Here is a 25,123-nt window from a genome sequence, read left to right on the forward strand (position 1 = left end):
ACTAGACCCCCCACAGTTGGTGACCGGCAATGGTTTATACCAGCCTTCATTTATAGCTATCCCTTCGCCCAAGATCTGTGGTCTCACATTTGAGGTGTTCTTGGTAAGCTTCAGCAGTCATCAGGCCCAGCGCTACTTTCAACCAGTTCAATACACAGATAGCACAGAGTTTACAGGCTTTTGCCTTGTTATTAGTCTCCTATAAGAATTACCTCCACCATAGCTTTGGGTAGCAGTTGGGCCCGGAAGAGCTGCAGCATGGCCTCCATGATATTCTTCCAGCCCTCCCGCAGGATGTCACCGTGACGATGGGCTAAATGGAATACCGTCTTAGCTGCAATATGGGCTTTGGGGTTGCTTCCAAACACACTAGGCAGGTTCTCAATAGACTAAAAAAAAGAAGATGAGAAAAGGCTTAGGGTCTGGTAAATATCTAGAAAGAACATCTCTAGGACTCTGCCTATGGCTCCCTGAGGGCCTTTCTGTTTGCTACGCTTCAATCCCTCCTAATACTGGTCGGAAGGGCTAACCTGGATAAGGCTTTCCCCAGTGATGTATCTCCTCTCCCACCCCAATTACATGAGGTGACATTATTCTCATCCTAAGGGGTACAATACATGAGGTGACATTATTCTCATCCTAAGGGCTGTGAAACAGAAATGCCCTAAGTGCTGCTGTAGTCTAGAGGGAGTGAAGGAATACTCTGAGAGAAAACAGCTCCACAGATAAGGATAGATCCATGACTAAAAGAGAGGTCCTCCTTTGGAACTCTAAGTACATAGTTCTTGCCGCTGCTCACCTCACTGCTGAGAGCTGTGAATTTGCACAGAGATATGATGAGATTGTCAAATACATCGCTGAGGCCATAGTGGGCGGAGATCATGGCGCACTTCCTGTAATGTCACATCCCAGAAACAGAGTGAGTCACTGGAAGGCCAGGCAGCCCTTCCAAGTCCCTGAGGAGGCTTACTTGGGATTCTTCCCCAATCAGTTCCAGGAAGAAACCTTCTACTCTTGAGTTTGTTTAAGACTGAGCTTTCTCAAGCTTCGAACTCCCTCCAAACACTCAAGAGAAATCCCTTTCTAAGAAACTTAAGAGCAGGAGTCTGAAAGGCATGGAGGCAACCATGTTAACTCAGAGAGGTGGGAGGAGGTCAAGACCAAGGCCAAAGCTGAACTACCTGAAGCCCGAGATGGCTTTCTGGATGATTGTCTCCTCAAGGCTTTTGTCAAAGACGTAAGAGAGAGCAGCAATAGTGGGGCCCCAGGTCATGGTGAAGAGGTCAAGATCATAGCTGCCAGCAGGCACACGCAAGAATATGCCTTCTGGGGTGGCACCTCGATGAAGCAGCACATTCCACACATAGTTCTCCCGAACCAAGCCTGTCTGCTCTTCAGGCATCACAATTTCCTCATTCCTGTCCAGAGGTAAAGGAAAGAGTAGGTGCACTGCTGTGAACCTGACTGGTTCCAAACTAGGACAACAGGTTTGGCCCATACTGGTTCAATCTGTCAATGAGAGGTCACCAAAACTGCAGCTCAGTGGTCTGCTTCCTACTCACCAGTGGGACAAGGGAGAAAAAAAGGGAGTGTCCAATAATCCCCCATAATCTCAAAGCCCTGTCTCTAACTGTGGCCTTTAGTCCTCTAGTGAGATCTCACATTCTTTCTGGGTATGACAGGATGAACATTTCTATCTTTTCTGATTTACAGTGAAAAACCTAAGTGTCCATCTCTGACTTCTGACCCAAACCTCACCCTCCAGAGCCCCTCTTGTGTCCTCTACCAGCTTCAGAATGCATTTTGTGAGCTCAACAAGAAAACCCAGCTGCTTTGGGTTCAGAAAATGAGCCCATGATACTCTACTTAGCAGGGGCAGTTTAGATCCTGGCTCAGAATCCTAGAGCTCCAGTGTTGTTCAGGCTTCTTTAAGGAAAAAATGGGAAGGAAGGGGCTGCCCAGCTGAGTCTCAAGGCTAAATCCAGGGCATATGAATCACTGAAGTCTGCTGTGACTCTAAAATCTGGAAAAGGAAGCAGTGTGCTTCTGCTTAATAGAAAGCCAAACTATTTTCCACAAATACTCACTTGATGGCATGATACATGTCCTCCAGGATGTCTTGCTCAAAGTCCTTGCCTCCGTTCACACCTTTTAGGTTTTTGCGAAACTCCTAAAGACAGGCCAATAAGCATTTCCCCCCCATGTGTGAATGCTGAAGCCCCCCCAAAGAACTCCTGGGTCTATGGTAAATAGGACTCAGGAAACAGAAAGTGAAAGAACCCACCTCCCTAACACAGTTCTTCTCTTGGATTGGTCAGCCCTCCCTAATTCCCCTGGACAGACTCTGTCCATTGCACCCACTGGAAATCCCATGTCCTTCCTGCTACACCCCCAAAACTGTGCTGGACCCTCTCTGCCTTGGCTGGGATCCAAACTTACCTCTAGAGTCATGGGTGCATTCTGTTTGCGAACATTGTGGTTGTGCTGGTCAGTATTAAGCATGATGACAGCATAGGCCAGGGCAAAGCAGGCATCGCTATTGGCAAATGGGGAGCCATTACAATTCTGAAAAAGCAAAGACCCCATCTGTGTCAATGCCCTTCTCTGGCCAAACCCTTACTACCAACCCACTGGCCAATGCTAGGTAGAGTAGGGCTCCCAGAAAGAAATCTGCCAACCTCTTGCCAACTCCTTAACAGAAGCTGGCCTTTCTATAGAAAGCTCACTGATGCTGCTCTCAGCCTTCTAAGAAGACAGCAGCAGGAGCCATAAAAACCCTCAGTCAAATGAACTTGGGATGCTGGGCTCAGGCCCTACCATTCAACTCACCCTCCAATGCTCTGTGAATGCCTCCAGCAACCTCTGGATGACTGGTGCTTCCCCAGGTAAGCGGAATGCTTCCAAGTAGAGACGAAGAGCTTCATCCAGCCGCAGACCCTGAAAGCTGAAGGTGCTACAGGGAAAGGAAGAAGGATGAAGAGACTAGAGATATACAAGCTGCAAATGTTGGGTTCCCTATTAGCTCCAGTCCCTCTAACCTTCTTATACTAGAACAGAGGAGGTTCAAGTCTCTGGAAAAGGGGCCATCTCTATCTCCTGGTTATCTTTAACACAGATTAGAATCTGACAACTCCTAACTTTAGTCCTTTCCACATCAGTGAGTTCTTGCCTGGAAATCTCATCCACTGGAACCCATAACCTACCTTGTGCTCAGTAACCCTGTTCCATCCCTTTGCAATGCTCTCTATGCAGAATGGAATGGCTCCCAAAGCTATCTTGCTGGAGACACTTTCAAGTCCAACAGACATAAATCATGGGAAGAGGAAGAGTATGTGACCTATGTCCCCCATTTCTTACAGCTTCCTCACCTTACAAAGCTCTCCAACAGGTCAATGTTTTTGCGGTCACTCACAAACTCTCCAATCATTTTCTTGTCCAGCCGAGGGTTCTCTCGGAGCCACTGGGCTACTTCTGTGTTGTCCATTGGGATGGTGAGGAGGCCTTTTTCTTGCAGAAACTGGATCCCCTTCTTTGGTTTCTGGTTGAACTGTTCTGTGCCCGTGATTAGCAGCTGGAGGAGAAATACCAGAGGTGTCAGAAGATGCTCTGCTCCTAAACCAGACAAGGCCAGGCTGGGCTCCATCATGGTCCACCGTTGGTAACCTAACCGGCTCCTAGGATGTGGTTCTAAGTGACTCCAAAACTAAGGCTGGACCATACCGACTCTAGCTTTCCCCAATCTTCATGTCTAATTAGAACTGGCTGAGGAGTTCCTTTTCACTCATTTCTGAATTCCCAAGATGCATAGGACAGCCCTTCACCAACTTGGGGATCAGGAAAAAGTAAAAGAGAGATTAGAGGAGGTTCTCTTCTCTCCAGTTTTACAGCCATCCTGGCATCAGTTTACAGCCTAGCTTGGATTTCTCTTCTTACTTTGGTTTCCCAGCTCTTAAGGACAAGGTGAACTAACTATGATGATAACTCCACCTTTTATCTGTCTAGTCACAGCCCTGCAATTAAGGGGACACATAAACCAAAGTCATTTAGGCTGACCATAAGAGGAAAAAAAAGGTTTTCTTGGAGCTCCTGAGGGGTTCAGTCAGTTAAGTGTCTGACTCTTGATTTCAGCTCAGGCCATGATCTCACAGTTCGTCAGATTGAGCCCCATGTTAGACTCTACACTGACAGCACACAGCCTGCTTGGGATTCTCTTGTTCCCTCTGATTCTCTTGTTCCCTCTTTCTCTCTGCCCCTGCCACATGCATGCTCGCTCACTCACTCTCTCTCAGAAATAAACATTTCTTTTTTAAAAGAGAGGTTTTCTTTGTTTTAAAATACACACACACACACACACACACACACACACACACACACACACACACAGTTATTTGACTTTTATTAAAGCAGCAGATAAATGTCAATTTCCTTCCACTGCCAATCTTCACCCCAGAGCTTGAGATGACCAGTTAACCTCCAGTGACACAACATGACACCAGGTCCCAGGCTCTTGTTACCACCAGTAATACTTAGCTGTCACCTAGGGCAGATTTTGCCCAGAGGCACACAATAGGGTATGCTTAATTACAAGACTTAGAAGTGAAGGTCTTCAAAGGAGACTGGGGGGTTGCTGAAGTCCCAAAAAACTGCAAAGATGAGCTGTTACACTCTCCCTTATCCTTTGAGACACAAACCCTACAAAAGACACCCAGACAGAGGCAGGCAGAGGTTAAGCTCTGGGGATAGTGCTATATATACCTTCTTTTTGTTTTTAATTTCAATCAGTTCCCGTGGATCTGGCAGGAGACAGGAAAATCGAGGTGGCTTCCGGGTAAACTTTTTGTCAGCTAGGAATGGGAGATGGGTGGAAGAGAAGAAAATACCCATAAGATCTCTTTTCCCAGGCTTTTAGAAAGGTTGCCAATATACTCTAGTAAAAAAGGAGAATGACTCAGAAATTTTCTTGTCTTCATCAGTCTTCCTACAAATTCTATCTTCTAGGGCTCCAAACATTCTATTTCCTCTCTCCAGGTTTGAGGGCATGGGTGAGCAGCCAAGGTTTACCCACATATTGCCCTAGGGTGTCTGTGCACCCCACCCCTCTGCTCTCTACCAGACCCTCCAGTTGAGGGGGCTGAGGATCATGGATACCCAGTACCCACCCCCAGAGTCACCAGCTTCCTCCAGATCACTGCATCCTGGCTTCCCGTGTTCTGCTGGCAGCCGCCCTCCACCTGGTAAATGTAGGCCTGGGACATCTGGGGCTATGCCTACAGGTTTCCCGTCGTTGGCTGCTCTCTCAGCTGGTAAGAGAGAAGAAGATAAATGAAGATGGGGTAGGAAGCCAAACAGAGTTATAGGAGAAGTTGAGTCCCAGGTCAAGGAGACCTGCCTAGGTCCCACATAGACCCACATAGGTCACCAGCCCTGAATAGGACAAACCTAATCCCAAACAAGTAGTCAGGTTAGCTAAGCATTAGATTCTATAATTTATTTTTTTTAATTAAAAAAAATTTTTTTTAATGTTTATTTATTTTTGAGAGAGAGAGAGAGAGCAAGCGAGAGTGGAGGAGGGGCAGAGAGAGAGGGAGACACAGAATCGGAAGCAGGCTCCAGGCTCCGAGCTGTCAGCACAGAGCCCAACATGAGGCTCGAACTCATGAACCGGGAGCCAAAGTCGGACGCTTAACTGACTGAGCCACCCAGGAGCCCCATATATATATATTTTTTTTAATGTCTATTTATTATTTAAAATTTTTTTTAAGTTTATTTATTTTTAATGTTTTTATTTATTTTTGAGACAGAGAGAGACAGAGCATGAGCAGGGGAAAGGCAGAGAGAGAGGGAGACACAGAATCTGAAGCAGGCTCCAGGCTCTGAGCTGTCAACACAGAGTCTGACACAGGGCTCGAACTCACGGACTGCAAGATCATGACCTGAGCTGAAGTTAGACGCCCAACCGACTGAGCCACCCAGGCACCCCTATTTATTATTTTTGAGAGAGAGACAGAGCATGAGTGAGGTTTGGGCAGACAGAGAGGGAGACACAGAATCCAAAGCAGGCTCCAGGCTCTGAGCTGTTGGCACACAGCCCAATGTGGGGCTCGAACTCACAGACTGCGAGATCATGACCTGAGCTGACTGAGCCACCCAGACACCCCTAGATTCTATAATTTAATAGAGATTACCCAGTCCCATTCTCTGGTCTTCTGCAACCTCAGTCTCAAGGGGATGTCAGAGAAGATTAATTAGGGTAGAAGCAGATACTGAGGTGGGGGACGGTAGGGCCTGGAGCTCTCAGGAACAGAAGTCCTATATCTTTTAATCTAGGTTCTATTTCCCCCCATAAATAAATAATTCTCCTATGCTGTACACCTGAAACTAACATAACACTGTGTGTTAACTATACTTTAATTAAATAAATAAATTTAAATAATTACTATAATTAGTATTAATAATTATATTATTAATTAATAATTTATTATTATTATTAAATGAAAGCCAAAGTGTGGAGAAGAAAAGGACAAATCCATGAGTGTTGCGAACCTGCCTGCCTAGCCTATGATTCAAACCACCAAATCCTGGAAACATAGAATTGGGAGAGCCCCTAGTGGAAGTGATATAAGGAGAGAGGATTTGGTGAGTAGAGAAATGATAAGCATAGAACCCAGGGATCCTCAAAGAAAGAAATGCTTCTCACTATTGCTGGCTTCTCGGATGCCATCTACTGTCTCATAGCCAGGTCTAGCTGCTTCTTTCTTCTCTTGTTGGGTAAGACTGTTGAGGACTTTGGCCTGGCAATGGGCCTCAGTGCTATCAATCACTGTTAACAGGGCATCAAGAGAGAGGAGGTGTGTTGTGTAGAGCTGACCAGACACAGGGAAGGCATTCTGGAAAGTAAACAGATTCAGTAGACTTGAGGTTAATACTTTATCTTTTTCCAAAAATCCTGAAACCACCTATAACTTCTGCATTGCCCTGAGAAAATGCCTTTCTTCTTCCTGTTCCCCAGCTCTCAAGTGTTGCAACCCCCCTCCCCACCCGTGTATAATATGCTCACTACCACCAGAGAGATTTCCTTAATAGAGCCTTCTTTCTAGAGGACAGTAATAATGCTCAGCACCTTGGACAGCAGCTTGGTGAGGTCTTCAAAGAGGTTGGAACAGTAATAGTCACAATCATAGTTGATATAGAGCTCAGTGACAAAGCTGGGGATGTGCCAGAGCTGCACAATGGCCTCCAGTGCCATCTCCTTCATCTCGTAAGGCATCTTGGGGTTCTCCACAGTGATGATTTCCATAAGCTTTTTGATGTACATCTGGCAATAACCCAGTAATAGCCATTTGAGTAGGATAAGGATTCAAGACAGAAGAGAAAAATTAGATAGGAAAAACATTAAATACAAGAAGGAGACGCCCAGCCAGGAGGCATGCGTTAACATATCCTTAAAGACATTCCGTCCTTCTCTTTGGCCTCCACATTGGGGGAGGCCTGGCTCTCTACCTTATGCCTGATCCAAAACAAGTTGCCTATTGCCCTCTTTGTGCTTTCTATGGGAGCCTTACCTGGTACTATTCAGAGTTCCTTTTTGCAACTTAGTGGCAAAGCCAGTTTGATTTGCCTGCCTGTGTTGCAGAGGAACTGCTGGGCAGAAAACCTGTACCCACTCATAGTGAGGTTGTCCACCAGTCCTCATATTTGGCTTCTTTCATTTTATAGCCAACCAGTTTTCTCTGGGCTCCCTTTAATTTCTCCACCAAAGAGGACAGCCAAGGAACCAAACTACACAGGCTAATAGCTCTCTAGGATTTTAGGAGCCCCTAAATCCCATCCCCGCAGCAGGACAGAGCTGGCCCCACTGAAGATGCTATATATCTTGCTATTTTTTCTTTATCCGAGTTCAAGAAACTCACCTCCAATTGGAACTTGAGGTGCTCCCTCATGCTCTCAAACAGTAGGAAGCATACCCGCAGGGAAGCAGCATAAAGGTTTAGTCGCTCTACACTGAGTAGCTGGAGATCAGAGTAGGGTTAAATCATTAGGTTTCTGAACCTATGGCTCAACCAAAAGAAAAGTAGGATAATAAACTCTGTGAAGTTGCCACTAAGGTCCTGTACTCTAAGGAAACTATATCTAGCCATTCCTATATTTCTCTTTGGCTGCCAGAGTCCCCAGAGAATTAGTAGAGTCCTCTTGATGATGACCACTGGCCAACTGGGAAGGGGGATTCTTTTCTGGATCCTATACTCTTTTCACCAATCAACCAAACCTCCTTGTGCTCCCCCTGGTCCCTGAGAGACCGTGGAAAATAGCCAAGGGCTCAGAGACCCTCTAGAAATCCAGTCTTACCTGGAGTAAGTGGCGGCACATCTCATCCTTGATGAGGCCCAACAGGGTTTGGCACTGGGCTACGGGGGCTGACTCAAGAGCCACTGTCAGCAAATGCAATCCCATGTGGATCATAACCTCTGAATTATGGCGGTCGTGTGGATTGGTGAGGGAGATGAGGAAGCGGAAGAGTTCACGGATGCAGGGAAGACCATAGGGGACCAATGCTGTACCTGGGGGAAAGCCAGAAGTAAAGTGGGAATGTCAGGAAACAACTGGACTGAAAAGTTGGCCTGGACTGCCCTGCATTATACAAGGCAATTTCAAATAAGTGATTCTCTTCAAGAAAATTTTTTTAAAAAAAGCTTTTTTTTTCTGGAAAGGTAAGACTAGTCTCACTTACTAAAAGGAATCAGAATTGATGACCCTACTTTCTGTTAAGTCTCAAGCTTTCTATTCTTCCCTCTCACTTCCTATTGTTCATCAAAGTCCCTCTCTGTATAGGTTGGCAAGGGCTCCATCCATGCCAAAGTCCCTCTGGCTTGATTCCATTTCCTGACTAGAAAATCTGGACAGCAGACACCTTGGGTCCAAGATCATCTAGGCTCAGGATGCTTAGTGGGCAGGATGGGGGAGGTGAATAGGCAGAGACTGCCTGAGAGAACTCACCTTCCTTCTGGGAGGACTGTGTAAAGCGTACACCCCGGGGATTGACGTAATCCATGTCATGAACAGAGGCAGAATCAGAGTGGTCAGCAGGGGACGTGCACTCCTCTAACACTTCGGGGATGGATTCCACGGATGCTGACTGGGCCTTTTCCACATGAATCCCTTCCTGCTATGACCAGCAGCAGGGCGATAGGAAGAAGGATGAAGCAAGAGCAACTTGGAACTTACTCCCCCCTGAAGTGTTTAAGCTCCAAGTGTCTGCAGGTGTAGGGCCAGCTCAGTGAGCTATGAATCAATGCAAGATGGCTCAGGGCAGGAGTGTGAAGGACTCAGAAAACACTTCCTGAGGCATCACTGACCTAAAGTGACTAGAACTCTAGAAACAATAGAGGCTCTCATAGGCTTGGGATTTATATCATTATCTTCCAAAGCCATGGCCATTTCCCTCCCCTTTGCCTAGTACTACCTGTATGCAAGACTTGATAAATCCCATGAGCTACCTCTTACAGTGAGTCATGCTGTGGATTTTCTAGCTTGCACAGCTGATTCTAGGAAATAAGAAACAATGAAATAACTCTGCACCGCACCCCCCCCCCCCACCAACCTGACCTTCTTTTGAATCAAAGCCTGGATAAAGGATGAAAAGGGTCAAGCCAATTCTACACTAGAAGATTAGAGAGGGGCCTTAAAGCCATACCTGGGGATCAGGCTGCTCAGGAATCCCCAGCTCGCTGCTGCCAGGCTCTGTAGCTGTGCTATACCCTGGAGAGCCAGGTTGTTCCAGGTCAGTGAGGTCTTCCTTGGAGGTGGTCTGGGAGGAGAACTCTAGGCCACTGTCTGTAGAGGGGCTGACCACTGCTGAGGCAGCTTCTGAACTTGCAGAAGAGATGGGAGTGGGCACATCAATGAAGGGCATTCCCCCTGCCAAGCAAAGTAGGTGAGGCTTGAAGAAAAGAGACTCTGTAGGAAAAACATAGCCTCCATGGCACTAGGGGCTCTTTTCCTAGACCACATACTAATCTCTGCATACACTGGTCTCTAAAGTAGTCAGAGTTCCTCTGGAAGGATAACAACCCAAAGTCACTGCAGAATTGCTAAGTGGTCACAGTCTGAACAGACCTGGAGTTTTCCCTTTTTACTCTTAGCAGAAAGACCAAAGCCCCTCGGTTGACTAGTTTTCAATGTTAAAATGCCTGAGAGAGGAAGGTTTTCTTCTATCTATTCTAATTAGAGGAAGCAACCCAGGGCACTCACCAGTGAGGTTAGAGGATAAGGTAGTTCCGTTGGGGGTGGGCAGCTCTGAACCCGGTGAGACTTTGGTCATATGGCGCAGAGGCCGGGGGGATCTCTTCTGTTTCTTCCACTTGGATGAATCACTCATGCCTCCTGCTCTCATTTTCAGCTGGAAATATCATACCTCATTAGCACTGGTACTCAAACTAAGACTCTTTCCCTAGAAATCTCCCTTCTTTTATTCCTACTGGTCCCTAGAAAACAGCCTATATGCCGTGTCTGTGGCAAAGGAAGAATCTAGACCATCAGAGCACATTCCTATTCCTCCAACCTTGCTTCTACGTCTGCCATTTCACAGGTCAGCCTGGTGACCTCCTAAACATTCTGCTTTTCAGCTGATCACATATTACTCTGCTTCCCTGAGTCGTGGGTGGCAATCTTAAGTCCTGTAGATGGTGCCTGACCCTCCTGCAGAAAAGCTACGGGCAGAGGTTCCTTTGCCTGAGGCTTCAGATCTACAAGGACCCCAGGGCTTTGCTCCTCAACTATCTGTAGCACAGCCTTCTACTCCTAGGTTCTTAACCAACTATGAGAGTCTATTCCTTCCCTGTCACTCTCTTAGCTTCCCTACTGGTTCGTGAACGGGGCCTAGATCCTAAATACATCCCTGACTCTCTGAAATTTTTGTATCAAAGTGGTCAAGGAAGGGGTCAAGGAAGGAGTTAAGGAAGGAGTGGTATCCCAGCTGGTTTTTGGAGTTAAGGATGGAGGGTCATGTCATGCTGCTGCTCCCAATTTTGTACATCAGTGAGACCTCCTGTCTCACTGTTGGGTCTTTCTAGATGCAGTTTTATGTTTTCAGATGGTAAGGCTACTGATTTCTTGTACCTTGCTCTATGCTGTTCTCTTCTCTCCTGCTATATTTCGTATAGCTTCCTTTTAGTTACAAAGGAAAATTTCTAAAATCTATTGTGGGAACTACTCTAGGATATAAATTTTTACGCATTTTCTCCACCCTCAGTTCACAGTTACTTTATTTAAGCCCATTTCATTTTTCTGGTCCTGATGCCTTCTGTTAGGGTTTGAGACCAGTCCTTTACCAGTCCCTCCACAGTTCTACCATACTATTTCTAGACTAAGGGACCATTCCTGGACTGGGTAACTGTAATGGTCGAGGAATCATCAGAATGCTCTAACTAACAAAGTAAGAGCCTCTTTCTAAAGGCCGAAATATACCCTGTCATCCTTGGCCTGTTCAATTCCTTCTAGCATTCGGGGGATAGGCCTCCTTCTTCATCCTCCCCCAAGCCCTCCAGAACCTGGGTAACCATTAATCCTTTGTTTAGAAACCATATAATTCTTCCTTACCAAAAGCTCCACCCAGAAAGGAGAGAGGTCCAAAAGTTGAGCCTCACACCCAGCTCTTACTAATGTGGCAACAACCTCACACTGGATTTATACTATGCCACCATCGCCAGAATGTCTACAGTCATATGCCTAGAATGGAACTTCAAGTGTTCTGAGCACTGTGGTTAAACAGGAACTAGAATGCTCTCTCTAGTAACCACTGAAGCTCATCTGAAGCAAGTTCATGGTAAAAAAAAAAAACAAAAACAAAAAAAACAAAAACAAAAAACAAACAAAAAAAAACCTCTGGGAGTAAGAGTCAGCCAAACATACAGACAGTCAAGAAGCTCAAGAGATCAATGAGGGAAAACAAGAACCTCCTGGCTTTATTGGCAATTGTCACTGAGGTCCAAAAAGTACTAACATCTGGATCCACTTTTGTGAGATATCTTTTCTCTCTAGGCGGATTCCCAATTTCAGTGACTCCAGGTGGTCCTACTTCCACCGAGAAACCAGTCACTCAGTGAGATTCCTTCTGACACTAGGATTAGTCCTGCCTGTTTCCTTCTTTAATCTCTGCAAAACTAGCTCCAACCTGATCATTTCAATTAGTATTCTCTGCCTCCTGGCTGGAGTAGGGGATGAGAAGCTCCAATTCTCACAAATGCCTCAGCCCTGACAAAGTACAGTTATGCTCCCTGTTCATGGAACCCTCCAACACCTCCAACTTTGTATTTCCAAAGGGCAATATAAGCTTTACAAAGAAAGGGCAGGTCTTAGGTTAATAATCATGGCAAAAGGCAGGGTAGCCACTGAAGAGAGAGCTGCAACTTGAGATGAGTCAAGCACACAAATGAAAATGGACACTGTGCATGCAAAAAGAATGCAGGCCTAGGGACCTAGGTGTACACACACATACACAGTTCTTTTAATCTTCAGTGACCTGGATTTCCACAATCACACCTCCAGAATGCCACTCATGTGACAGCCTAAACATAGACAGCCCATACCTCCTTCTCTCCCTCTTCTTCCTAAAGCAGGGATATGGGGTTGGGGGTAATCTTTAACTTGGACCTCTCCCCTAAACTCCTCTACATCTCAACTTTTAAGGGACAGACAGCATCTCTGCAGAACCCATCTTGAGCTATCCAGCTCCTTCCCCTCCACCTAGAGTCCTAAACCTGGGAATGAACAAACGCTTTAACATTAACTATGAAAAATAAAAGACCCCAACTAGATGGGACTATCCTTTCCCTCCAAACGCAGTTCAGGTATCTAAATAGAGCCAAAGACCGTGCTTAAGCTCCATATGCCAGCTCTGAGACAGGCAAAGGGTAGAAGAGGGAAGGGGCTTGCTCAGAGGTCCCTCACAGTTCCCCCAAATTGGTAGGTATTAAACATCCCCGCAAGATGTCAGCAGGACCCAAGCTCTCTATCCAGGCTCACTACATGATATGTCACCAGTTCAAAGTTTCCTTCTGCCTCCATGCAACCAGATGCCCCCAGGGAAATTCCCAACACTGCAAAGCTACAAACACATGCAACTCTTCCAAAACCGTGCTGTGTTATTAGGTAGGGGTAAGTTGTGCTCTGCACAATGGAAATGTGACCCAGATGTTACATATTAAAAAAATAAACATTTAAATAAATAAAAAGGGGGGAAAGGAGAGGGAGAGGGAGAGAGACCTTGAGGTTCTTAAAGAGTAGTACCCTCTCTAACTGGTTCAGGGCTTTGGTCTGCTCCCCACTACTTAGCTCCAGTTTGTTGAGGAGACATGGAGAAATCTGTGAAAGACAGGCAAACGAACGATTTAAACAAAGTGAAATAAATTCAGACACACGCCAATAGGGCATAGGGCAGGAATAGGGATGGAGAGCTGGGGAGAAGGGAAGGTCAGGTGCATGCACCAAACAGCCAAGGGCCATCTCCACGGGAAGAACCTCTTAGGGTTGCAAGTAGAATCCTCATCAGAGGTCTGTGAAGTTCAGGACTTCAGTTTAAAATAGAAAGAGGCCATTCTTCTGATCACATTCTTTTATCAGTTTGAGAACCTTCTGATCTAGAGTCAGGCTTGATTTGTCTCATCAACAGAGACAAGCCCAAGTATGAGCCCATTCTAATCCAGCATTATGGTGGGACTTAGGGCATAGCCTCTTTAGGCCTCCTACCTACTGACAAGTCTGGGCTTTGAGGGGATGGCAGAACGTTCACTTTTATCAACATACATTTTTAGCCCAATCTGATGGGCCTTACCAAGTTTCCATGAAGGACTGGTTCACCAGCTTATGTGGTGGGTCAACAAAGATAGGCTGGGAAGGAAAGGTTGGGGAAGGAAAGGTATCTGGGAAAGAATAAATTTCTCACTAAATGAATGATAGCTATTTTTAGATTCCAAGCAAACCTGTCTAGGCAAAAGCATGTTTTTGCCAAGCAAGGGTGTCCAGGAAAATCCCCATAGCACTAAAGTTGAGAGACCAAAGTTTGGATGAGGGACAGCAGCTCATACCTTCTTCATGTTGGTCCCCATATAGTTCTTGGGTTCTTCTTTAAACTGAGGTAACCTACAAGATAGAGAACCCCATGAACTGTCATTAGGGATAACAACAAATCTCCCCAGCATGCTAGCCACAGCCCAAAGATGCAGTGGGCCAGGGCATGCCCTGTCTCTTAGGAAAAGCTAGGAAGAGAAGCAGGCTAATTTCATCCTTTTGAGAACCTTATCAAAGTAAGAAGTTGGGGGAGACTTATAATACAGACACATTCTTAAAAAGAAGGGAGTCACCGGGGCAAAGTGACTAATGCCCTTGGAGTGTGGAGGCTCTTTTCATCCTAAACCGACCCCTCCCTGCTTGTATTTACTTAACAAGTACAGGTGAAAGACACAATATGGGGAGAGGGCAGTCCATCAAAATCCCAGGAGACTGGACATAGTGTGAGCAGTAAAAGGCAGGTTGAGTTTTGAAACCAGTAAATCTGAGCCTGAAGAGTGGGAATGCTTTGTAGCAGGGAGCAGGGGCAGATCTAATGTGTGGATAATAAGAATTATTACTTATGGATCTGAGAACAAAATGAAATACCATGGGGAATTTTTTTTTTAACTAGATTGTTTTTTAGAGAAATTTTAGGTCCATAGCAAAATTGAGCAGAAGGTACACTGATTTCCTATATAACCCTGGGCCGCACAGATACATAACCAACCCCGTTATTAATATCTCCCACGGGAGGCTTTAAAGCTCTTGCCTCAGTCAGCTCTTCTCAAAGTTAGTCTACTGAAAAGAGGTGTAGGAAACAGGCAGTTAGGCATAATATGAAAAGGCCTCATAGCCCCTAAATTGAGGGCCTTGATGAGGGTAACCAGCAGTCTTGGTTTGCCAGAGAATGAAGTGTTTGCAGGGATGCAGGATTTTCAGTGCTAAAATTGGGAGAGTCTGGGCCAACAAGGTTTGTCACCCTAGCCTTGGTCCTTTCTCACAGAAATCAGACTGAGCTCTGGGAGTTCAGCACCCTGTTCCAGGCTCCCTTGAATTTGGCTTCCTCTCTGCGTTCCCTTTCCCAGCTGCTACCTGCACAGAAACAGACACAAGTTTGGAAAGCAGAACAAGGTCTGTTGGCCTAGATCAAATAACCCCCTGCCTCTCTCTGAGGCCAAGCCAGCTCCCTTCTCCTTTTCCCTTATTCAGTAACCCTGGGCCCAGTGAACTACCCCCATCCATAATCCCAGTGGCCCCTGAAGTGGCTGTGGGGTTGGCCAGGTCCCTGAAGTGGCTGTGTGGAAGCAGGCAAGCTCAAGAGGCCCGGGCAGCCGGGCTGAAGCAAACAGCAGCAGGTTTACCTTGTGAAGAGCAGCTGCACCATGTCTACGAGAGTGTGCTCTGCGGATTTTCTCAATAACTCTGCACAGGCAAAAACAAATAACACAGGTGTCATTACTTGCTGTGCTATTATCAGGAGGCTTCTCAGAGCAGACTCCCCTCCAAACCTTGTTTACTAAGGATTATGCCAAACTTATTAAAACCAGCTCCAGCTCAGCCTGGCAGCCACAACTTCAGTAGCCCACTAGGTGGCACTACTGAGACAGGAGAAAAAGCTGAGGGCGGGCGGGGTGTTGGTGCACGATGATGCGTTTTTAAGGGTTGCAGGCTGGTGTCAATCCCCGAAAGCCCAAGGGAGGCAGATTTGGTGCCTGGGCTAAGTCATTTGGAGATCTATCCCAATTTCTGCCTTGGCACAATGAACTAAGGTCTCTATTCTAGCTGCACAATAGTCAAGTAAAGACTTCTAGACCCCTGTGGCTCCACAAGGTAGGTGAAGGACAAGTCCAGAGTTTTCCACCTCTCTGGGGCTCAGAGACAGTATCCTATATTTATACTCACAGACACTGGCCCTAGGAATGGTGACAGGCCCAATATTCAAGCACCTACCACTGAGCCTCATTTCAAAGCAGATCCGGAAGCAAGACTGCATAATCTCACACACAGATTCATTGGTTAGGTGGGAACCCACTGGGGTCAGCAACAGAGTCCGCAGCACCTACCAGGAAGAAAGAGGAGATACAGCGATAAATAAAGCAGGCTGGGTAAAGTGGGGTGTACCTGAGGGGAGAGAAGCTGCCTTCTGTTCCTTTAGTCTCCTACGGAAGCACTCGAGTGAGAGAGGTTAGCAAGAATGCTTACCTCACTTCAGTTTGATAGGTGTGGGGGGATCTCTCAGGAACTTATCTTGGGAACTGTGCCTTTACTCTCCATGACCCAGATATAGTTCAGCACTCATTCCAGCCCTAGCCCATGAGTCCCACAGATGAACGGCAGATATGGTCCACCAGAGGTACAAATGTATTAAGGGCTTCTGGTATTTGATATCAATTCATCTAAAGCTGTTAATTATTTTCATTAGAAAAGCTTTTACTCTGGGTACCCGAGCTGCTTGTTTAGAAACAAAGTAGCTCCCTAAGCCCCAGCGGAGTCAAAACACAGCTTCATGCTGCCGGCAGTCTTGGGTAAGGAGAGCCGATAGCACCAGCTCCTGGCCATTAGTCTAATTGCTCTTCCCCTCCATTTACCTGAAGGATTTTCATCAGGACAACCTCATCGCTGGCAGGATCTGTGCCCACAAAACGGGCATGGGTGACAGCATCTGCCATGTTCTCCATGCCCTCTGCTGTGCCCTCATGAGTGGGATCTGCTCCAACAGAAAAAGAGACTAAATTGTATGGAGAGGAGAGACAGAAAGGCAAGATATCCTGTATAGGCACTGCCTTGAGAGACTGTTTTTCTCCTCTTCAATTTTCCAACCCATGGTTACTTGAACTACTGGAGAATTTTGCTCATAACTGGCTTTAACAAGCTCCTCAGCACAAATCCCACTGTGTAAAACAGTGGTTCTCAAACCTAAGTATATATCAGAATCACTAATAAGATTTGTTAAAAATACAAATTGCTGGGTCCACTCTGAGAACTTTTGATTTAGTAGATTTACAGTGGGGCCTGACAATGTGCATTTCTAACAAGATCTCAGGACAAGTTAATGCTGCTGGTCAGGGGGACCACACTTTGGACTCACTGGTGTAAAGCCACTCATTTTATATAAGAAGGGCCTAGAAATAGAGGAGTTTTTGGCCCAGAGCAAGGGCCAAGTAGGACGAGACCTTCAAACACCAAGGTTGTAGACTTTCTCTGTTCATGTTTTCTCCTTCAACACATCTCTCTCTGGTTGCTTCTGGGGTTTTGTGTTCAGGTGCAAGTGAGGTAGGAGAGTAGTGGAAAGAAATGGACAGTCCCTGCTGCCAATACATATATCTGGGTGCCACTTTATAGCAAATCAGAGACTTCTTCCTGCTTTGCATTCTTACTTAAAACAATATGACATGGAGCAAGAATCATTCTACCAGCTTAACTAAACATGCATTAGGAGAAAAAGGGGACAAACTAAACAAGACTGGAGGCTGGCTGACCCGGGAGTAGGAGGAAGAGAGAATTTCAACAGTGAATAAGAAGAGGGGAGGGGCGCCTGGGTGGCGCAGTCGGTTAAGCGTCCGACTTCAGCCAGGTCATGATCTCGCGGTCCATGAGTTCGTGCCCCGCGTCGGGCTCTGGGCTGATGGCTCAGAGCCCGGAGCCTGTTTCCGATTCTGTGTCTCCCTCTCTCTCTGCCCCTCCCCCGTTCATGCTCTGTCTCTCTCTGTCCCAAAAAAAATAAACGTTGAAAAAAAAAATTAAAAAAAAGAAGAGGGGAGAAGCTAGATCAGACAACCAGCACCATGCTGGAAACTAACACAAATACTGCCAAGGGAGAAACTCCTCCCATTAATCTGCTAAATATCCAAAAGGAGTAGCCAAAGAAGTGGCCTCCCTCAAGCCCTTCAAGGGTCTTGCAGAACTTCCCAGATTATCCTTGAAAGGGAAACATAAGTAGGGGAAAAAAGGAGGGACATGGCAAGGCTTTGCGAGTGACAGAGAAAGGCTGCTCCAGAGGTGGCACGGTGTACTACAGGAGCACCTCCTAGTTTTAAGTAGTGGGAATTAAAAGAAATTCTTACCATTTTTTCTTTCTTGGTACCTGAATAACAGAGTTCCTGAGCCTAAAGCTCAGGGGTGCGGCTGAGAAACCAAAACATTTCCCTTGTAACAACGAGCCTGAAGACTTTCATGAATTATAAGTGATTCTCATTTGTTTTCTTTTTTCTCTTCTGTCCTGGTTAGTCTCTGACACCTGGTCAAAGACACTCTGTCCATACAGCACGCCCCCACTGAGCACCAGGAGTGGTTACTTAGAGTTCATGCAGAAGAAAGCCAATTTCGGGGCGCCTAGGTGGCTCAGTTGGTTGAGCGTCCGACTCAATTTCAGCTCAGGTCGTGATCTCAAGGTTCGTGGGTTTGGGCCCCGCATCGGGCTCTGTGCTGATAGTGTGGGGCCTGCTTAGGATTCTCTCCCTCTCTCTCTCTGCCCCTCCCCTGTTAGCTTTTTCTCTCTCAAAAGTAAATAAAAACATTGAAAAAAAATTTTTTAAAAAAAGAAGGAAGCCAATTTCATGATGATACATAGTATACGGGGTGCCCTAGCTCCTTCTATCACCCCAACTCTCCATGTTTCTCCCATTCAACTCAGAAAATCCTATAACCTGAAGGCCCTTGCCTAAGTCTTCTCTCATAGCCCTTGCCTGACTATTCAGGCCTCCGTGGTCCGTAGCTAGACTTTTCCTTGCACAGGAAATCCAGGTCCTCAGTATTATGTGGGGTTTCAGAGCTATGTGAATGGCAGCTTTACTCCTGCTTCACAAGGCTCCTACAGGTCTATTTCTTCCCCTCTTTCAGTAATCTCCCTTGTTAAAGTAGTTTAATGGATCTCTTTGTTGCTCTTATCCTCTGAGCTTGAATGAAATAGCACAGTTAATTTTCTAAAAAAGGCAGGTGAGAGTGATAGGTCTTTAGAACCACAGACATAGCCTGCCAGGCAATCAGTGGCACAAATCCTGGTCTGGCAGCTGTGTGGGGCCAAACAAAAGGCTGATCCTTGGAGTAGGATCTAAAATAATTCTAGAAGCCTTGGGTCACAGGATTGACAGGTGAGGGATAGTTTCTTCTAGGATAGCCTAAACAAAATATTGTTTGGCTTGAGCTCACTTAGCAGAACGCGTCTTCCTTAGACTGTCCTCCTTTCCTAGCCACTCTGGAGCAGACTGAAGGGAAAGCTGCCAATCTCATCTCCTTTGCCTTCTGGCTTTCATACGCTCCTTCCTGCCCCCTCTCTCATGCCCACTGCAATCACCACCTCCAGCATTCTCTTTTCCCACCACAGGAAACTCCAGTGACCAGCTGGCCTGAGGTCTCCAATGACAAGCGTGTCTGCCAAGTCCAGAAAGGGGAGACAGTAACACTGACAAGAGAGCAGAGGGAAGAAGCACGGAGGGCAGCCGCTGGAGGCTGTGGAGAGAGATGACCTGCAGGTGGTGCTCAGGGTGAGGCTGGAAGTAGCCGGGCCTGGTTTTTGCTCAGGAAAAGTATGAAGCTAAGACTAGGGTATCTGGAGAGATGGATGCGCCTCTTCAGAACCTAGCTGGCACCCAGGATTTCTGCTCAGGATCCTGAATGCATCTGCTAAGCAAATCCCACTTTCTAGAAAAGATAAAGCGCTTTCTTGCCCTGAATCAAAGGTCTTTTTTTTTTTCCCTAGCTAGCTACAGCCAGAGCTAGTCTTTTCTTGTCTCCTTCCTTAGAAACAAAGACAGCTGTCTGTTTTCTATGTTCCTCACCCCTGCGCATGGGCTAGCAACAGGGGAAAAGGAATTCAGGATCCTGAGTGACAAGACCAACTAAAAAGGAATCCAAAAGACACCATAAGCAAATTCAGAGATAAACAACAGTCTGGATAAAATATTTGGGCTAGATTGGGAGAAAATATTTGTAATACTATGATAGACAATGGGGTGATATCCCCACTATACAAGCTCCTATAAATTAATAAGACAAACAAAAACAACTCAGTAAAATAATAGAAAAAGGAGAAGAGATTCAAATGTTTAACTTAAAAAAATAAAAACAATAAAATACTAGTTTTCATTCACCAAATTAGCACAGATGAATAGTGCTAATATTCAGTGCAGGTGTAAGGGTGGGGAAATGGAAACTCTCAAACAATACTGTTGGAAGTATAAATACTATAAGCTTTTGGGAAAGCAACCTGGTAGCACATATAAAAATGTAATTTGCGGGGTGCCCGGGTGGCTCAATCGATTGAGCGTCCGACTTTGGCTCAGGTCATGATCTCACAATCTGTGAGTTCGAGCCCCACGTCGGGCTCTGTGCTGACATCTCAGAGCCTGGAGCCTACTTCTGCTTCTGTGTCTCCCTCTCTCTCTGCTCCTAACCCACTCACATTCTGTCTCTGTCTCTCTCAAAAATAAATAAACATTAAAAAAATTAAAATAAAAAAAAATGTAATATGCTCATGGCCTTTAATCCAAAAATTTCAAGCACAGGAATCTATCATACAAAGGAAAATTAGTAAGTAAGGACATATGAATAAGGATGCTTATTTCAGCATTATTTGTAAGTGGCTCAAATTAGGAAACCTAAATATTAAATATTATTCAGTAAGAAAAAGATTGGTATTATATCTATATTATAGAAATTATACACTTCTACTACGAAGAAAAAAATCTTACCAAGGGCTTGGGGGGAAGGGAAATGCTGTATTGTTCCTTAATGTTTAGAGTTTCTTTTGGGGTAAAAAAGTTTGGGAAACAGATAGTGGTGATGATTGTACAACACTGTGAATGTAATTAATGCCAATGAATCGTATACTTAAAAATGATAAAAATGGCAATTTTTACATTATATATATCTTATGACACTAAAAGAAGAATATATAAACTTCCAGTTATAAGATTTATAAGTTCTGGGGATGTAGTGTACAACATGATGACTACAGTTAATAATACTACATTGTGTATTTGAGGAGTGCCTGGATGGCTCAGTCAGAAGAGAGCATGAGACTCTTGATCTTGGGGTTGTGAGCTTGAGCCCTATGTTAGGTACAGAGGTTAAATAAATAAACTTAAAAAAACCTACATCGTATATTTGAAAGTTGCTAAGAGAGCAGACCTTAAAAGTCCTCATTACAAGAAAATAAGTTGAAACTATATGAGGTGATGGATGTTAACTAGATTTATTGTGGTAATCATCTGTAACATATATTAAATCATTATGTTGTACACCTTAAATTAACATAATGTTGTATGTCAATTATATCTCAATAAAACTGGGGGGAAAAGAACAAATCAGATGGATAATTATATCATGTACATCTTTCTAAGTTAATACTATTAAGTAAAAAAAGGAGAAAATGCATAGCACATAATCCTATTTTTTTTAAATGATACTTTATATATAGTTGTATACACGTAGAGAAAGGTATAGAAAGATTCAAATCAGTCTGTCAACATTATTTACCTAAGGAAGAAGGAGGAACATTACGCAAAAGGAGAAACCATTAATTCTTTTAGTCACCTCTTTATTGTTTATCTTAAAATAAGCATGCACTGTATTTGAAAAATAATTTTAAAAATAAACCAAACCAAACCTCCAAGGGCACCATACCCTTAACTCCCTCCAAAGCACAAAGAAACCAGAGTCCCAAGGAAACGTTCCCTCCCTCCCTACACTGCACGACCTGAGTCAATTAGCATAATGAGTAACCAATAACAGTCCTATTTCTCTCCTTACAAGGAAACAGATGGCTGGGACAAACTTTCCAGTATCACCAGATCATTGCCTAAGGCCTGACCACCCCAGGCGAGGCAGGAAATGAAGTGCTGTGGTCATCCAACAAAGCCTGAGTTCTTACCTATGAGTGCATAGGACAGGAACTTGTTGACAGAGGTTAGCGCCAGTCCAGTGATAGGGCCAGTGGTATCTTCAGAGCGAATCACTTCCAGAAATGGACGGAGGAACACATTGGGCTCAATTTCTGAGAGTTCTGCAAGAAAACAAACAGAAATGAAGCTCAGCCATCTGACAAAAGCTAAACTCTAGAAAAAGGCCCTTCTTATCTGTGCCATGAGGCTAAAGTTCCTGGTTGCTGGGTCAATCTTCCTCCCTTTGGATTACCTTAAAGCAAATCACAGATGTATCATTTTATCTGTAAAATTTTTAGTTATGTAGCTCAAAGATTAAGAAGTTAAAAAAACCCACAGTATCATTATCACGCTTAAAAAATTAGCAATGGGGGTGCTTGGGTGGCTCAGTCAGTTAAGCATCCAACTTCGGCTCAGGTCAAAAATGATCTCACGGTTCTTGAGTTTGAACCCTGCATCAGACTGTCTGCTGTCAGCACAGAGCCCACCTCAGATCCTCTGTCCCCCTCTCTCTGGCCCTCCCCACCCTCAAAAATAAATAAATGTTTAAAAAAATTTTTATGTTTATTTATTTTTGAGAGAGAGAGAGAGACAGAGTGCGAGTGGGGAGGGGCAGAGAGAGAGAGGGAGACACAGAATTCAAAACAGGCTCCAGGCTCCGGGCTCGCAGCACAGAGCCTGATGCAGGGCTTGAACTCAGGAACCGTGAGATCATGATCTAAGCCAAAGTCGGATGCTTAACTGACTGAGCCACCCAGGTGCCCCTAAAAATAAATAAACTTTTAAAAAATTAGCAATATGGGGCGCCTGGGTGGCTCAGTCGGTTAAGCGGCCGACTTCGGCTCAGGTCATGATCTCGCGGTCCGTGAGTTTGAGCCCTGCGTCGGGCTCTGTGCTGACAGCTCAGAGCCTGGAGCCTGTTTCAGATTCTGTGTCTCCCTCTCTCTGACCCTCCCCCGTTCATGCTCTGTCACTCTCTGTCTCAAAAATAAATAAACGTTAAAAAAAATTTTTTTAATAAAAAATTAGCAATAAAATGGTTAAGATGGTAAATTTTATCATATATATATATATATTTTTTTTTTACCACAATTTTAAAAATTAAAAGTAATTCTTTAATATCACCAAACATTGTTGGGTCAATTTTCTACGTCCATTTCACCACTCTCCCTAGTGACACACAGATAAACCTCATCTCAACTATAGCCAATATAACCAAAGAGGTTCTAGGATGAGCTATCTTTATGTCTTTTGCTGTTATGGTCAAGGTCACTTCTCATAGAGATAAAGAACGTAGCACATCCCAGGAAGGTGAGGCGAAACCCTGAGGTTCATAGTCCCTTGCCTGAAAAATAAGCCTAAAAAGAACAAAAGGCTGCACAGTCCCAACTCCTGGAGACAGCCTGTATTCTTGGAAAGTCCTATCCACTCTTTAGCTCCCTTTCTGCATAGAGTAAAGCAAAGGGCTAACTGCTCTGAGATGAAGAAGCAATTCATAATTTTTATTTTACAGATGAGAAAAATAAAGCTTAGATAAACTACATGATTGGCTCCAAATTACACAGCTGATAAGAAGCAGAGCCGGGATTTGAACACGGTTTCAAAATCTGTGAAACCATTAGATATATTCTACCTAATTACCAGCACGTACTCCTGAATTTAGAAGGTTTCATTCCAGGTCTGAGAAGCTGCACTACACTGGACTAGCTCTCCACACTGCTGTATAGCGGTCTGCATTTCTAGATTTGGCTGTGCTCCAGCCTTTGAGAGACCAGCTCCTTGAAAGGCTTCCTAAATTGCCCAGAAAGATTTAGGGACAAGATCAAGGCTGCCCACCTTTAGAGACAAAGAAAGCTGGGTTTTCTGAGCACGTTCATATTCATGCAAATGCAGGGAGCTTCCCACTCAATTCCTACCACTCCCCTCTTTGAGTAAACATTCTCCAGCCTGGCTGCTCCTCAGATTAATGCTTTAATTAATTGGCAGATTGGGTAGCATTTTCCAAGCCTGTATGTACAGTGATCACATCAGCTGTATAAAACCTGCTTCTTATCCCCCACCTACCCCCCCCAAAGATGTACAATTTGCAGGAAAAACCTGGAGAAAAAAAACCTTTGTGTGTGTGAGGTGGTAGAGGGTTGAACTATGCAAGGAATAGAAATACTAGAAAAAACGGAAATATATAAAATACTTTTTTAAAGCACATTAAAAAATGTAAAGTCATCTAGTCTTCCTGCTTTAGAAACATAATTATTACATATGATTTGTTCTGTCATTTTAAAAATATGGTTGGGGCACCCAGGCAGGTGAGCATCTGATTCTTGATTTCAGCTCAGGTCAAGATCTCACAGTTCATGAGATCCAGCCCCGTATCGGGCTCTGCGCTGATAGCTCAGAGCCTGCTGGGGATTCTCACTCTCCCTCTCTGCCCATCCCCTGCTTGCACATTTGCTCTCTCTCTCAAAATGAATAAATAACTTTAAAAAAAAAAGGTCATGTTTAGTATATTTGAGATATAAAAGTTTAGATGGAAAAAATAATCTTTAATTGAGAAGTGGGGCAGGGAACAGATATTCTGAGCTTTCATCCAGTTGCTATAACCGTACTTTCTAGAAAGACTAGGGAAATTTCACAGCCGTGGTTTGACACTTCCAGAGCCATGTACACCATTTTTTTTTTTTGATTTGGTAAAATCGACTCTTTTTGGTATAGTGTTCTATAAATTTTAACATATGTATAGATTCCTGTAATCACTGTGAAGATGTGACAATTGGGATACAGTACATGTTCTATATGAACTCCCTCTTATCTCTTTATAGTCACAACTTCCTTGCCACCCCAACCCTTCTCAACAACCGTGGATGTATTCCCCCACACTGTGGTTTTATCAAGAAGGTCATAAAATGAAGTCATACAGTGTGTTACTTCTGAGACTGGCTTCTTTCACTCAGCATGATGCGTCTGAGATTCATCTAAACTGTTGCACAGATCAATAGTTTGTTCCCTTTTTAATGTTGAGTGGTATTCCATTGCATGTATGTACCACAGTTTGTTTATCCTATCCATTCACTAGTTGAAGGACATTTATTTGGCTTCTCCAGTTTGAGGCGATTTTGAGTAAAGCTGCTATAAACATTCACATACAGGTTTTTGTGTGAAGAACATCGGTTTGCGTTTCTCTAGGATAAACACCCAGG

The 25,123-nt window shown here is 44.7% G+C and overlaps 1 protein-coding gene across 10 annotated transcripts in view; it reads right to left on the reverse strand.

Annotated features, from left to right (window-relative positions):
- The window catches only part of GBF1 (golgi brefeldin A resistant guanine nucleotide exchange factor 1), a 120,969-nt gene that overhangs the window by 11,004 nt on the left and 84,842 nt on the right, over nt 1–25,123 (reverse strand). For 3 of the 10 annotated variants that reach the window (XM_030334581.1, XM_030334578.1, XM_030334579.1), the window contains exons 4-25: nt 21,917–22,048; nt 16,635–16,753; nt 15,997–16,105; nt 15,408–15,468; nt 14,082–14,136; nt 13,261–13,359; nt 10,249–10,396; nt 9,692–9,915; nt 8,995–9,163; nt 8,347–8,558; nt 7,911–8,009; nt 7,121–7,315; nt 6,698–6,887; nt 5,160–5,300; nt 4,756–4,844; nt 3,369–3,571; nt 2,830–2,953; nt 2,440–2,565; nt 2,088–2,170; nt 1,182–1,418; nt 800–893; nt 213–389 (exon numbers count right to left, since the gene is read on the reverse strand). In XM_030334581.1, the coding sequence (XP_030190441.1) occupies nt 213–389; nt 800–893; nt 1,182–1,418; nt 2,088–2,170; nt 2,440–2,565; nt 2,830–2,953; nt 3,369–3,571; nt 4,756–4,844; nt 5,160–5,300; nt 6,698–6,887; nt 7,121–7,315; nt 7,911–8,009; nt 8,347–8,558; nt 8,995–9,163; nt 9,692–9,915; nt 10,249–10,396; nt 13,261–13,359; nt 14,082–14,136; nt 15,408–15,468; nt 15,997–16,105; nt 16,635–16,753; nt 21,917–22,048 (3,086 nt within the window). The remainder of the gene's footprint in view (nt 1–212; nt 390–799; nt 894–1,181; nt 1,419–2,087; nt 2,171–2,439; nt 2,566–2,829; nt 2,954–3,368; nt 3,572–4,755; nt 4,845–5,159; nt 5,301–6,697; nt 6,888–7,120; nt 7,316–7,910; nt 8,010–8,346; nt 8,559–8,994; nt 9,164–9,691; nt 9,916–10,248; nt 10,397–13,260; nt 13,360–14,081; nt 14,137–15,407; nt 15,469–15,996; nt 16,106–16,634; nt 16,754–21,916; nt 22,049–25,123) is intronic. The other 7 variants (XM_030334587.1, XM_030334585.1, XM_030334586.1 and 4 more) reach the window with 5 other exon arrangements.

This window comes from Lynx canadensis, chromosome D2 (assembly GCF_007474595.2).
Source record: "Lynx canadensis isolate LIC74 chromosome D2, mLynCan4.pri.v2, whole genome shotgun sequence".
Classification (NCBI taxonomy): Eukaryota; Metazoa; Chordata; class Mammalia; order Carnivora; family Felidae; genus Lynx; species Lynx canadensis.